The sequence below is a fragment of the Equus asinus genome, chromosome 24 (assembly GCF_041296235.1).
Source record: "Equus asinus isolate D_3611 breed Donkey chromosome 24, EquAss-T2T_v2, whole genome shotgun sequence".
Lineage (NCBI taxonomy): Eukaryota > Metazoa > Chordata > Mammalia > Perissodactyla > Equidae > Equus > Equus asinus.
This window is the reverse complement of record NC_091813.1, coordinates 45,307,682-45,322,886: the sequence shown is the minus strand read 5'-3', so window position 1 is coordinate 45,322,886 and position 15,205 is coordinate 45,307,682. Positions and strand designations below refer to the sequence as shown.

General features: G+C 39.9%; 1 protein-coding gene across 3 annotated transcripts in view; it reads right to left on the bottom strand.

The window, feature by feature from the left end:
- The window catches only part of FIG4 (FIG4 phosphoinositide 5-phosphatase), a 116,015-nt gene that overhangs the window by 36,169 nt on the left and 64,641 nt on the right, over positions 1-15,205 (bottom strand). For 2 of the 3 annotated variants that reach the window (XM_014839023.3, XM_070496755.1), the window contains 6 exons: positions 13,869-13,927; positions 12,458-12,605; positions 9,268-9,351; positions 7,298-7,493; positions 6,168-6,250; positions 2,564-2,650 (listed from right to left, as the gene is read on the bottom strand). In XM_014839023.3, coding sequence (XP_014694509.3) covers positions 2,564-2,650; positions 6,168-6,250; positions 7,298-7,493; positions 9,268-9,351; positions 12,458-12,605; positions 13,869-13,927 — 657 coding nt within the window. Of the gene's footprint in view, positions 1-472; positions 501-2,563; positions 2,651-6,167; positions 6,251-7,297; positions 7,494-9,267; positions 9,352-12,457; positions 12,606-13,868; positions 13,928-15,205 lie in introns of all 3 variants that reach the window. The other variant, XM_070496754.1, reaches the window with a different exon arrangement.

Below are 15,205 nucleotides of genomic sequence, written 5' to 3'. Positions count from 1 at the left end.
GACAGTGTCCAGCTCCCCCATGCAGGCTTCTGAACTTCTGCTTCAGGAGTCCCCGCTCCACTGGCTCCTTGCCAGGTACTTCTTGTCAATATTGTTTACATTTGGTGTTGTATTTACTTCATATTTAGAAGAGGAATATTGGTATGCTGCATGATTCCGTGAAAAATTGCGAAGATTATGAATAATCCAGAGATGAGTAGGTACATATGTATATAAACTTATTACCATTTTAAAATATACAAGAACCTAAAACATAACAAAATGAGAATTTCAATAATCTCATATAAACCTAATTTCCCTTGGTTTTGGCATAGCTTTAGAAATCTAAAAATGAATAGTTGACATTTTAAGAACCTAGTTACAGAGTTTCAATTTCAAGTGTGCACCCATGTGCATGCACACACATACACACACACACAAACATCAACACTACTCTCGGGCAGTTGCCATGACAACATAATGCAGAGCTTACCAGGCTCTTTGTTATCCTGCTGAAGATGCTGTGCAAAAACACACTCATGTTAGATTCTTTACTAAGTGAAAAAGGTTAAAAAAATTCTAGATTCACATGGTTTTCATATGTGCAAGGACTCAGAAAAGCAAATACTAAATATTTTAAGAAAAGAATTCAAAAGCACTAATTGCAAGACCAATTATGGATTAAAGTAGAAACACTACTGAAGAAAACAGAGGAAAATGTTTTTCTTTCATTTTGTATGCTACCTTCCTTTCATCATCTTCTCCTCCTAAGTTGTGCCATACTATTTTAATGGAATAATCAATTTGTATAAGACAGCTTGGTTAAGAGAGTCTCTTTTTTTGCTAACACATTTAAATACTTTCCTTCTTTGGCCACATCTATTTCACTTCATTTGGGAGCCTATACTTCCATACGCTAATTAGACATAAGAAATAAAAACTGTCTTGAAATTAATAGGAGTTCATATGTTTAAAAAAAAAGAGGAAAAAAAGAAAAAAATAGTGGCAGAGGAGAGAAAGAAGGGATGAATGGCCCTTTTGGAGGCTATGATAAAACACTGTCTCGTTTTTCCTTCCCCTTCTCTGATCAGCCATCTCTGCCTCCCCGGCAGGTTTCTCTCTCTCTGTCTCAGCCGTTAGACCTGGATCCCCTTAAGACTCAGCTGTGAACCTTTTCTCACTCTAGTCTCTTTTCCTAGGTGGTCTCATCCTCAGCCTGTGGCATTAATTATCACCATTTGCATTGACATCCCCAGCAGGCTCTCTTCTGAGTTTCAGATCAGTTGACACAACTGCCTCGTAAACATGGCCACTCGATGCTACTTTAGAGGCACCCTGGATCCTCCTGTAGCGCTCTTTGCCTCAGTAAATGGCAGCTTTGAATGGTCCTAGCACAAGTGTACTCAATACCTATCTGCTAAATGTATAAATGAATGAATTAATCAAATCTGTTACACAAACCAAAAACCCTAAGGTTCATCCTTGATAAGGCCCTCTTCCTCTCCCTCCAGTCACCAAGTCCTGTCCATTTCACCTCCTAAATATTCCCAAAATCCATCCCACTTCTAAACTCTTCCCAGCCACTACTCTCTAAAGCACCAGTCTTTGCCTGGATTACCATAACGGCCTCTTAGCTATCAATCAAGAACATGCAGATGCAGTATACACAGAAGTTAGACAATCAATACCTTTCAGATAATCTATTGAACAAGCTGATAAAGTTGCTCTAAGAAAAGGGAAGAGGACATTTACTAAATGTCAGCTGTATGACAGGCAATGATCTAGATGCCTTGCTTATACTGCCTGATTTAATCTCCAAAGTGACCCATTTTCTAGAAGAAACTCAACTGAGCATATGACATCAGGGAGCCTCTTCCGGTCACAGCCTTTGCTTTATTTGGTCCTAACAAGCAGAAAATAATGATGAATATGAAGATGATGATGATGGAGACGATCACAACTTATTGAGAACTTTTTCCAGACACTGATCTAAGCACTTTGTACGCATTATTTCATTTCAGCCTACCACCCTCCTACGAAGTGGGTGCTATTATCCCATTTTGCAGATGAGAAAACTGAGCCACGCAAGACTTAAGTTACTTGCTCAAGGTAAAAAAAACAAAGAAGTGGTGGAGCTGTGGTTCAGGATATGAACCTAGTTCTGTTTAAGAATTTCCCAAACCCCTGTTTAACTTAGCAAGTTTTAGAACTGGTGGGGATCTATAGTAGAAGAGACAAACCCATCCCTGCTCTCAAGTACTGAACATGAGGAGCCTGTCTCCCGGGTCAGAGCTGTTTTCTCATCCCTACTCCACCCAGTGGAGAGCAGATTCTATGGAGTGTCACCTCCACCAGCTCCAATCTCACCTCCAAAGGGTGCATTTCCAGTATAGTCAAGGCTACCAATCTCTTCTCCATCCCACAGCTACCCAGTTTTCCTGGATAAGGTACCAGGATGAGATGTTTTAGTGCTTATACTAATATGGTGACAAGACTGAATATTTTTATTACAAAGTCTTCCAAAAACAGCACCATGAATAGCATAACCTATAGTCTAATATAGTACTTAGAATCCAGTACTTACAATTTTATAACTCCATCTGGGCACCTGGAATAGAGCTGCTGGCTGCTCTTGTCTTGTCTATGTTGACTCTGACCCAGCTGAACAAATCTACAAATTACAATGGATAAAACGTAAGCTAAAGAAGAAACTACTTGCAATAAATTCAGTAGATTGCGTGAAATGTTATGAGCTTTCCAACGACAGTGGTATGTTTATTTCATAAAGGCACACAAGAGTACCCTACATAACACAAGACTACTTACAAATGGCTGCCTGATTGTAGAGTGGGTTTGTTAGAACTAAAGGAGGAGGGATTCTGCTTAAAATGTAAGCCATAACCACAGATACAAGAATGAAATGAAATGTGCACTTCATTGTATTTCTTTTTACTTAAACGTGATACAGAACTTGAACCAAAATGCTCCTGAAGCCAGGAGGATGCTCTTTCAGGGCCTCACACATCTGACAGTGACTGCAGCAGGAAGCACGGGGGGACATGAGGGGAGGTGTTTGCAGTGAGATAAATGACAAGGAAAGGGCAGCATCAGGCTGGGGATCCATCTCCTGAAACAGGGATGCTGCTGAGAACCCAGGACAAGGGTTCAGCTTCTTTAGGACCACAGAATTCCCAAATCTACTCCAGTCACTCCTATGAGTTCCTCCAACTGAGACGGAGGGGACTGAGGAGACCACCTGCTGAGCGCCACTGCCACCCCACCCCTCCTTAGAGAAGACTGCAACAACACTAATCCAGGCTTGAAGCTAAGAGCCAAAGGGAATCGCCCCAGGCCAGCTCTGCAGCAGAAGATGAGACCCAGCGATGGGCCGAGGGCCAGCAGCTATTTCTCAAGCGCACACCTGTCTGAAGTGTGGCCTGGGCTATATCATCCATTTTCCCCTTAGAGACACAGCCTGTAGTTTTGTCCTAATGCCCCTGGGAGGTGACAGGGCAGGATTAAAAAGCTAATTCCCTTTCCACTTTTCTCCTATTTATTTTCTTTTAATGATTATGGATACTTTCATAATTTATTTTTATTAGCTTTTTTAAAGGTCAAGAAAAGTGCTGCAGAAACCACCAATTATTAAATCATTACAGTGCTACTGAAAAACTTTTAAATAGCCTACTTTTATCCAAGTTTTATTTTCAGCAAGTGAGTATTTTTCTGGGAAGAATGTCATATAATATCTAACATGTGTACAGAACTTTAAACTTCCCAAATCATGTGCACAATCACTGTCAGAATTAACAACAACAACAACAAAAGATTTGGCAGGGGTCTGAGGTTTTGAAGAAGTAGAAAACTTCTGGGTCTGGTCATGATAGCAAACCAAAGAGATCAGAAAAGATAAGGCAAAGGAAGGTACAGGGAATAGGGCTCAGAAATGAGAACAAAACTACAAAACTGGGGCCGGCCTGGTGGCATAGTGGTTAAGTTCGTACTCTGCTTCAGCGGCCTGGGGTTCATGGGTTTGGATCCTGGGCATGGACCTACACACTGCTCATAAAGCCATGCTGTGATGGCATCCCACACACAAAATAGAGGGATACTGACAACAGATGTTAGCTCAAGATTGATCTTCCTCACCAAAAAAAAAAAAAAAAAAGCTACAAAACCAAGAAATCCTCAGGAGTTTGAAGGTGGTTGAGGACCAACGTAGGAAAAACAGGCAGAGAACAGGAAGCTGGAAGACAGGCTGCAGAAGCCATTTCTGGCTGCATTTCTTCTCTCCCCACACTATGGTGTGGTAGCCCATGTGGGAGTGGTGACAGGCAAGGCAGGCTGGCTTCTGTGTTTACATGCACAAACTTTGGTGGGTTCCAGCTGCCTGGGTGCAGAACTGCAGTGGGACAGGGTACCTGCCGATTTAGGGCAGAACTACATGAGCTCTTGCCCTGTCCTTGAAGCTCTGCCCTCTGGATCAGGGGAGGCACTAAGAGCCCCATGGCCTGGCTAGGACAAGACGGGGTGCAGTCAGTCCCTGAACATCCTCAGCCGCCCCCGGGCACAGCTAACCCCCAACACTGATGGAGGGAGGCCTCCTCTGCCTACAATAAAGCCCACGCCAGATGGAAAGGGGAGATGCCCCTACTGCCATTAGCGGCAGTCTGCTCACAGGATGGGGCTCTTCACAGAGAGGGGAAGAGACGGCCAGGCCCCCTGTTTCTCCTCATCCCCCCATGTCTGCATCATAAGCAGGGGCAGCTGATCCTTTCAGAAGAATAAAGAGGACTTTACGGTCTAAAATCTCAAGATACCAAGAAACACAGGACAGGTCTCCTGGAGAAGTCGCTGAATGGCTCTTTCTGTTCTTAGCCTATAAAGAGGGCTAAAAATATCTTTTCAATCTACTACAGAATTGTCTAAAGAACAAATAAAACACTGTAAAGTGTCACACAAATCAAAGGAGGAGCTGTTGTTCTCAGCATATCAAACACGGAATCTTATTCCGGGACACAGGTTCCTTCAGCCCCTGCAGTAATCCCCTCCCTACAGGTCCTTGCACCCTTCTTAGACTGTTTCTGGGGGTGTTGGGGCTGAACAAAGCTGAGTCTCATGCCCCAAGAAGGGAGACCTGGAAGGGGCCTCAGAGGCAGTCTGAGCTGAAAGGCTCCAGGTGAAAGTCATGTCCGAAGCAAGAGATGCTTTCCTTTTGCTTAATTAATGTGAGCCAAAATTTCAGTCCTTGACGTGTACACTCAAACTCTCTGCAACAAAGTCATGTTATTCAGCACTAACACGAGTGCTTCTGCAGTCAAGAAAGGCTGTGCATGTTTATATTTTATGTATTTTACAGCAGATCTCACTAGTTTGAAGCAAAAAGCTGACAATATCCAGTTCGATGGATTCTGCAAATGAAATACCCTCCTTAAAAAAATAACAGAAGATCATCACTTATTTATATTATAGTTTACATGAGCCAAAGTTATATGAATGAAGTGGGACAGTGTTCACATGCAATAACTAAGCCTTCTCAATGCATGTATTAGGCTGAGGGGGTGTTTATAGCGGTCTCATCAGCTTCTTAAGCATTTCTAGATGAAGGATTCTTTTGAGAATCGGATAACTTCTCAGAAAAACACACACACACACAAAATTATATGTATAAATTCAGGGAATGCCTTGTGGTGGACCCTCTCCTTTCAGCTGGATCTGCCTAAGGAAGGTCTGTAACATCCTGCATTGGCACCCTTCCATCACTGCTTCCTTTTTCCTCCTCAGCCACCACTCCCACCAGCACCCCTGAGCCAAAGCGAATGTAACGTCCTCAATCATCAACAGCCCAGGTTTATTTTGCAAAAAAGTACCTGATCTTGAGGATTTGTTAATGCAGGAATGTATTTGTCCTTTAGGGTGTAGCTTATCTATGGGCAGTGAAAACACATGTGAGCATCATAAATTTTTGTCTTCGAGGGGCACTGAGAGTCTCACGCAGGAAGCCCTTTAACTCCAAATATAAATCAATGTTTCAGATCTGACCTCCTCAATGCAACTACTGTATTCAAAGTGGAATCTATTTCTTTCTGTATTGTCGACTATTCTCATTTTTTAAAAGTTATACTGGATCTGAGTTATTGTAATAATACATTTGCATTTTTTTCTTAGTCTCTATGGAAGTAGTTTACCTTGAATAAATAGAGAGATCTTCTTCCAAGAGGCCATCCGAGAGGTTAATTCCATATACCTCTTTCATGGGCTGGACCACATTCTGGGGTTAACAGAGAAAGAATCAGGAAGAACTTTTAGACGTCTAGCATATTAATTATTTTCAAAGATAAAGAAAATGAACCTGTGAATTTTTCCACAAAAGCAATTACAATATTTCTTCAATCTATTCCTCAAACTTCCCAGTTAGTGGTTTTTTATAAATCTGATTTCATTTCCACTAAAAATTATTTGTTTTAGGATAAAAAAATAAATAATTACTAGTCACTTTTGTATAATGCTCAACTAGGCAAACTTTTTCTGCAAAGGGCCACAATATTTTAGGTTCTTTGGGTCACACTGTCTTTGTTGCAACTCCTCAACTCTGCTAGGTTCTTTGGGTCACACTGTCTTTGTTGCAACTCCTCAACTCTGCTGTCACAGTGCAAAAGCAGCCACAGACACTATGTAAACGAACAGGCACGGCTGGGTTCCAATAACACTTTATTTACAGACACAGGCTGTGGGCTGAATTTGGCCAATCGGTTGTAGTTTGCCAACTCCTGGAATAATGGATTCAGTTCTTATATTTTCACATTTTATCTGCCATATCTACCTCTAACGATTCTCGGCTATTTCTAAAAATCAAGTTTCCCCAAAGCTAGATTTGGTTCTTTTCCCTCTTATTTTCCCAATATATTGGTAATGTCAAATTGAACAGACGAATTTCTCACTGGGGCCATGCAAAGATCGTGCAGCCCAGGTCAAACCCTGCCTTCCAACAATGGGCTGAGCAAGGCAATAAACGGACCTCAAGTGGATGGGCTGTGAAGAGGGACAGAATTCTCCTAAAAATTCTGAAGTGGTAAGAAATTCACTATTATATATGGGACCAAAAATATCAACTTCATTTCAAAATGAAATCATTTCAATAACACCTACGCTAAATTTTAATATACACCTCTGCAATGCCTCAAACACCAGGCATGAGAATGATGTGAGGACGACGACGTGACCTTTTCTGGCTTTCAGCCTTTTAACTGAAAGTAGAATTTTAGAGAGCCTTCTCCAGAGCCTCATGCTGGACCACACGCGCTCCCCCCCTCCACACCTCGGTCACTTTGGCGCTGTCGCCCGAGTCGGCCATCTTCACTGGAGTGGAGCGCTGGGACACGGAGCCCTCCTCTTCCCGGTCTGTCCCGGAGTCATCCTCAGAGCTGCTGGACGCAGCCTCCTCGCTGGGGGGCGGCGGGGCGCTGGCGGCCGTTTTCCGCTGCAGCACAGCTTCGTCTCTATTGCTTTTGTTTCTTTAAAAAGATGAATAGGGATGCGAAGCATCTTTAAACTGAACTCTGAACACTCACCGTGCACCACTCGGTCCTAAAGCCTTAGTCCTAGTGAAGTGTAAGAAAATGATTGTGAGAAACTAGTTTCTGGGCTCAAGTCGTGCGAAAGGGAAAACCTTAATATTTTACCATGTACATGTACTGACTTTATGTGAATTTAAGCCCTGCTATAAATTCTGAAAATAAACCAGTATGTGCGTGTAAACCAGTGCAGAAATGTGTTCTCACCATTTGGTTCCTGTGCCTTCCTTTGGTAACTGAAATCAATATTTTTGAAATTTGTGGCACAATAATGGAAGACGGTATGTTTGAGATATTAATAAAATTACCTATAACTTGTAAAAGCTTCAAGAAAAGGTCAATAGCCAAATCCACATATATTTCCTTTCCTCATGTGATTTTTATCAATCACAGTATCAGCTGATTATTTGTACCAAAGTTATGAGCAACTGATGAACACAAACTAAATTTTAAAATTTATTGTGTTATTAGTAATTAATTATATGTGCTGGACATTCCTTCTAATAGTAGGGAATAGATGGGAAAAAACCCAGGAAAAAACTCACACTTATAAAAGCATTTACTTTTAGTTCCAAATTTGAGAGTAGTATAAATGCTATTTTTAATTTAGAAAATATTTTATGGTAACACTTTTGGCTTCTAGGAAAAATATTTAATATTTCACTCTTTAAAAAAAATTCTGTACATGGGACTTAAAATACCGAAATATTCTGAAATGTTCTAGGAAAGGAAAATGCAATACACTATCTGGCCATGGGTTAGATATTATAGAAAATAAATTAGTTTCTGGCTTTCTGCAACTAAAAATTAAAGTCAATAGCATTTCTGTGCTGTACAATAGTGTAGCTGGTCATTTTCATATTCGTCCCAAGAACGCCTTGAGTTCTAAACTCCTGAGGACATCCTTTCTTTTAAATTCCTTGTATCTGGTCCAGGGCTTAACATGCAGCTATTTAAGGCCACATATTTAAGCCACAGAAATGGTGTATCTGGAAAATAGTAATATATATCCCACTCTATAAACCACATGTAGCTGGAATCTAATTAGGACCCCATACACACTCCCAAATACAATTAGGACTTAGTATCTACAGTCTGGCCAAGGTCTAGAAGAAACCATCACCAGGACTATTCAGGCCAGTGGCAGTATCAGAGATGGTTATGCTGGAACACAACACATTTCACTACAGTCTCTAAGCATGAAGACATGAACATGGTCTATCTTCTTCTTCATATCATTGGATATAACAAAATAGTCTTCCCCAAAGCAATGTTACAGTAATACACAGAAAATACATTAATTTCTCTATCTGAACATATTTGCTTTAATGTTTTCTCAGGATGCTGATATAAAATAAATATAATGAACATAAATTCTTACCTAAGTATTCTATATTGCGGGAGACAGAGGATGCTGAGCTATTTCTCGGACATAACACGTAATATCTGCTACCTGTCTTTATGCCAGCTGTGATAGTCCTAATTTAAAATAATAAAATGCACTGTGCTGCTGAAATTCCCATAAATTCTACCTTCAGTGTTGAACACTTTAGTGACCCCAGTGCTATAAACAAATTACCTGTATATGCAACAAATGGACTGTGCTCCAAACTATGTGACTTGAAGTTATTAGTTTTGGGGGAGAAATTATATTGCAAGTGCTATATTATTTTACATGAATCTTTAAAATTTCATTCTATATGCAAATCCTTACCCCAATACTGATTTTCCGGTTTCATCTGGTTTACGCACAGTAAATGGACTTGGATCAATGCCAACGGTCTTAGGCATAAAGTCGCTGAAGAAAGGGGAAAAAAAATTCTCTATGAATCACTGTCCATCAAGATGATACTGGCTTCCACTCAAGTCACATTCTTACACTATTTCTTCTCAGCCCTCAGAGCTACACAAAATGAGCCAAATGTTCAGGGGACCTTAGGTGATCTGGGCCATAAAACTCCATGAACCAATGGCACTAGGTAACTTCAATGTTATCAGTCTTCACTGTGAGTTTTCTTTTTGGTTATGAGGCCCAACAGTTTTGAACTCAAGATTTTGTTTACTGGAACAGAGCTGATATTTGAATTCCTGCTAGGATGTATACCCCCTGGTTATATATCACAATTAGTTTTCAGGTAAAATTAAACTCATAAAAACCAATGGTAAAACACTAAGCCATTCAGTTTTACGGACAATGTTTTTATTACAATATACCACCTAAGGAGGCTGACATAATGATCAAAAACACAGCAGTACGAACTGAAATATCAATGTCTACTTCATTAGGCTGGGGTTAATTCATTAAAGCACTGTTGGAACACCTGAAATAGAAACTTTTAATTTCCCACTTCCTAAGATAAGTGAAGCTGCTTCCCCACTATGCAAGGCCTCCCTTACTACTGCTGCTGAAGCCAGACCAAACTCCTTAATAGATGCCCAAAGTGTCACAGTTGCACGATTTATGCCGATCAGACTTATGGCTCTGGCAAGGATACTGTTCCAAGCATGACTCAATATTACATTTTTTGAAGGAAAAGAAAGTAACGTTGAATCTGACTCAAAATGCCTATTTAACAGTTGGAAAATGTTGTTTTTAAAATGTAAGTAGGGGCCAGCCCAGTGGCGCAGCAGTTAACTGCGCAGGTTCTCCTTTGATGGCCTGGGGTTCGCCAGTTCGGATCCCGGGTGTGGACATGGCATGGCTTGGCAAGCCATGGTGTGGTAGGCATCCCACATATAAAGTAGAGGAAGATGGGCACGGATGTTAGCTCAGGGCCAGTCTTCCTTAGCAAAAAGAGGAGGATTGGTGGCAGATTTTAGCTCAGGGCTAATCTTCCTCAAAAAAAAAAAAAATGTAAGTAGTTTAATTAGTTTAATTTTTCTTTCTTTCTTTTTGAACATTCACAGTCAATCCTCATTGTTTGTAGACTCCATATTTGAGAATTTGCTTACTCACTAAAATTTATTTGTAAGCCCAAAACCAACACTCAGAGGTTTCAAGAAGACTTGCAGACACAACCATGTGCAAAACAGCGAAAAATTAGAGCAACCCAATGTTCCGTGTTCCCAGCGGAAGCAGAACAAGGTGACACTCTGCATTCTTGTTTTAACTCCCATACTGTAAGCAACTGTCCTTTTCACAGTCTATTTAGTGCCACATTTTTCACATTTTGGTGCTTTTTGTTGGTGATCTCACTGTCTAAAATGGCCCCCAAGCATAGTGCTGAGGCTGTCTAGTGTTTCTAAGCACAAGAAAGTTCTATGTTATAGAGAAAATACGTGTGCCAGAGAAGCTTCACTCAGGCATGAGTTACACCGCCTCTGGCTGTGAGTTCAATGTTAATGAATTCACAATATATATTAAATAAGGTATCTTAACACAAATGCACAAAACAAGATTACGTATTGACTGGCTGACAAAAATGCTGCGACCAGAGGCTCACAGGAACCTCACCCTGTATTTCCCCTAGAGCAACGGTTCAGAGTTCTCTAATTCAGTGTTTGCACAAACTTTATAGAACAAAACTCTGCAAATAAAGAAAATCAACTGTTTATCGTACATACACATATACGTAACATCATTCATTCTTCACTGAATTGAAAAATTCTGGAAATGACAATGACCTTACAGTTAAAACTGCTAAACTTTAACAAGTTCAATTGGACATCAGACAAGTAAAAATTCCAAACTTTATATCTGAAACTGAAGTAAAATGTAGAGTGATTTTTAGGAAACAAAACCACAGAATATGTTTCCACACGTACCACGTTGAGCTTAGGCATACATATATCACATTTGAAGGAAATGTAAAAGACAAAAATGTAAACTTTAGTATAAAACATAATAATCAAGAAGTGATTTGCTTTGCCTAATTTTCTTATTCTTTTCCTATAATTTCTCTAAAAGGCCCCACCAAACTCTAAAAGAGACACAGAAAAATTAAGTACAGTCATGTACCACATAACGATTTTTCGGTCAACGACAGACCTCACATACAACAGTGGTCCCATAAGATTAGTACCATACAGCCTACGTGTGTAGTAGGCTACACCATCTAGGTTTGTGTAAGTGCACTTTACCACGTTGCACAATAGCAAAATCACCTAACGATGCATTTCTCAGAATGTGTCCTCATCATTAAGCAATGCATGACTGTATGTTCAAAGGTGACAGACCAGGATGGAAAGACTCTGGAAACAACATCACTTGAGTTATGAAAGAAAGAATGAAGAATATTTACTCTGAAAAAAATTAATATTGCTTCCTCAAATATCTGGAGTGCTGTCATATAGAAGAGGAACTAGCTTGTCCTGCGCCTAATAAAAATCGTAACATAATGAAGCCATCATTTATTAGTCACCCACCTGGGCCAGGCACTACATTAGGCACCCGACATGTGTGTATATATGTGTTTGTGTGTGTGTGTGTGTGTGTGCGTGCGCATGTGTGTGTCACACACATCTCTATCTATATGAAATGAAGACACTGTGACTTAGATAAGTTGGGTAATTTTCTCAAGGTCACACAGGTAGGCAGTGGTTCGTCTAAGATTCACATCCTGGCTTTTCTAGAACCAAAGACTATGCATTTTTCCACTACTTTATATTAGCTCTCAATTTCTATGTTCAACTTAAAAAATTGAGTTTATTCCACAGGACAAACTAGGACCAGTGGGAGGCAGATTTCAAGTTACCAAGGGGAGGAAATTACCTCCAGTTGTCTGACAGCAGAAGGGACTGCCTCCTGAAGCAGCAGGCCTCACGCACAGGAGGTGTTCAGAGGCTGAGCAACCACCTGCCTGCAGGCTTGCAGACCAGACTCCTAGTAAAGGAAAAGCTATCCACATAAACCAGGGAGACCACGGTTCCCAAATCCTCACAGCATCAGAGTACTCACAACGTACCGTGCTGAACTTGTCATGGCCAAGCAAAAGGTGTCATCAAAACTACTCAGTTCGTATGGTCGAAAGAACTCGTTGTGGATGTCAATCTCTTCTTCATATTTGTGAAACTTCTTCACTATCAACTTCTTTAAGTTCGCAGCACAGATAACTAAGAGAGAGACTGCCTGTTACTCTTAAAGTCTTTAGATTACATCCAGCAAACACTTCTGTACGAGCAACTGCGTTCCCAGAGAACGCACTGAACAAGGTTCCACTGACACACTTGAAAAAGAGCCGGATACGTGCACAGAATATACAATGCAAAGCTGAGTGTGACAATCTCTAAGGAGGCACGAGGGCCTCTGGAAGTCAGGGGCGGGGAGAGGAGAGGGTCAGGGAGTTATTTATAAATCAAATTACTCAGCTCTTTAAATTCCTTTTTACTCTTAAATAAATATCTTTTGTCTTCTAGATAAAAACTGTGCAGCTATTTCACTAAATTTTCCTTTATACTTCAAATCCTGTTGACAGCCAATGTTAGACTGTTAAAGTCCTTTCCTTTCTCCCAGAACAACCAAACTTTCTTAACAGTATAAATTATGATTTTGCTCAGAATTTTAAGCTCACAAACACTTCTTTAAAACTAATTAATAATTTATTAGGAACTAAAAATCACGCACAATCTTCTTACTTCATGGTCTTCAACCCCCAAAGCGGGGATGGTTAACCATGACTGGACGGAGTCCCCAACTGGAGTGTTCCAGATTGGCAGGAGATCTAACTTAGTACCCTCTCACAAATGGGAAAATTGGCTTGTTCCAGGTCAGGGGAATCAGTGACAGAACCAGGACTAAACTCTATTTATAACTGGGCAATTATTCAAATTTGGAAACACCATTGTAATGTATTATACATTTGAGGGTATTCTTTTAATACAAAAATTTTCCTGCCTTTCTGACAAATTAATAAAATTTCATTTACAATTTAGTGACTAAAATGTACTTTTACATAGACATCTGTACCTTTTTTCACTGCTTAGATATAGGAAAAGTTTTTATTTCTCCTTGTGAATGGGTCTTCTCTTCCTCCTCATTCCCCCCAAATATCCAGAAACACAATCAGTACTAATTTAAAATGATGAACTAATATATTATATCCACTAAACACTTGAGGGACATACCTAATAACAGCAAGACACAATACAAAGTATTGGTCTACTTCAATGAGAGAAGTATAACATAATCCCTGCCCTTTGAAAAGCTGTCTGAGTTGTTACAATCCCCCAGCTATTACAACAGCAATATAACACTGAGTAGCCATTCATTTCTTTCTAATAAAATATTATATGCAAAGAATTGAACGCTTGAAGCTCATTTAGGAATAACTCCAAAATATGTTAGTATAAAAACTAAAAGAGAAACGGTGTACCTACCTTCATCATAAGGCAGTGGCAAATGTTTTATTACCTCTGGTGTCCACCAGTAAGTGTAACTATAAAGTTAAAAAAAAAAAGGGTAAGATGGACCAAATGTAAACATTGGTTTCCTACAATTCATTGGATAAAAAGGGTTGTATGGTCTATATAAAGATGCTGCCTCGTATTTCGAAGTTAATTTTTCTTTCTTTTGAAAACACGTTTGGGAGGCTTTTGGCATAGCAGGTCTTCAACATGTTAATTTCTTCCCCAAACCCTTTCTTGTTTCGACTATGTCACAGATCTACAAAAGAGCCTTGAACACATCTGAGAGTCAAGATGCTCTAATGTTACTTCCTTTCAGCTAAAAAAGATTTGGGTATGCTAAGCCAGACTCTATGAGCTGCTGTTTACTTCTCCCTAGGAACCCTGCCTGCATTACTCTGCCACCCAGTGAGCAGTGGGACCTTGACCCAAGTCCTATCAACCAGGATTCTCTTGCACACAGTTATCTGAGAGTTATGTTATTTTTTCTTCTCTGCTCTATGTGTATGGGTCTGTGTGTATAGTTAATTAAAACAGTCAAGAAAAATCATTAAGTGAATGGATAGTCCTAAAGAACAAGTTCCCTTAGAAAACAGTATAGGCTCTATTAATCTTTAAATATTCACTGCATGATTATAGAGGCCAGTCAGAGTACAGTAAGGAATTTCAATCATCTGGATTCTTACTAGAAAACTCATCTACCATGAGCAGAGAATCTCAAAGAATCCTAAACTGCCTTCTCTTTGAACAGTGAATTTAATTTTAAAGCAAACTCTGATGAAATAGATATATAGGGGAAAATGCTATATCAAAGTTCATGTGGGCTAGGAAGGGGAATGATGAGAAAGGGGATACCAAATTGTTTTTAAAACGCGGATTTTCAAAAAGTTCAGAAAAGAGCCTATGGCCAAAAATGCTAAAAACAGAATTTTAAATAAATGAGAGACTTTCTAAAAATAAAATGCTGACATTACAGTCTTGAATAATCCCAATTATGAAGAATGGGATAGTATCTAAATGAAATTGGCAACAAAGAGAACTCTCCTAGAGATAGCAAGCAGAATACATAACCAAGGATTATGAAAAAAAGGAAGATGAAGCCTAATGAATGGGGGGGGGGTGCTATGATAACAGGAGGGGTTCTAAAGTTCTGCTTGAGACTAAAGTTAGGCTTTAGATCAGTGCTTCTCAAAATTCAATACACACACATGAATCACTTGGGGATCTTGTTAAAAGGCAGATTCTGATTCAATAGGTGGGGTCTGAGACTGCGTTTATGACTAGTTCCCTGGTGATGCCAAAGGGGCTGG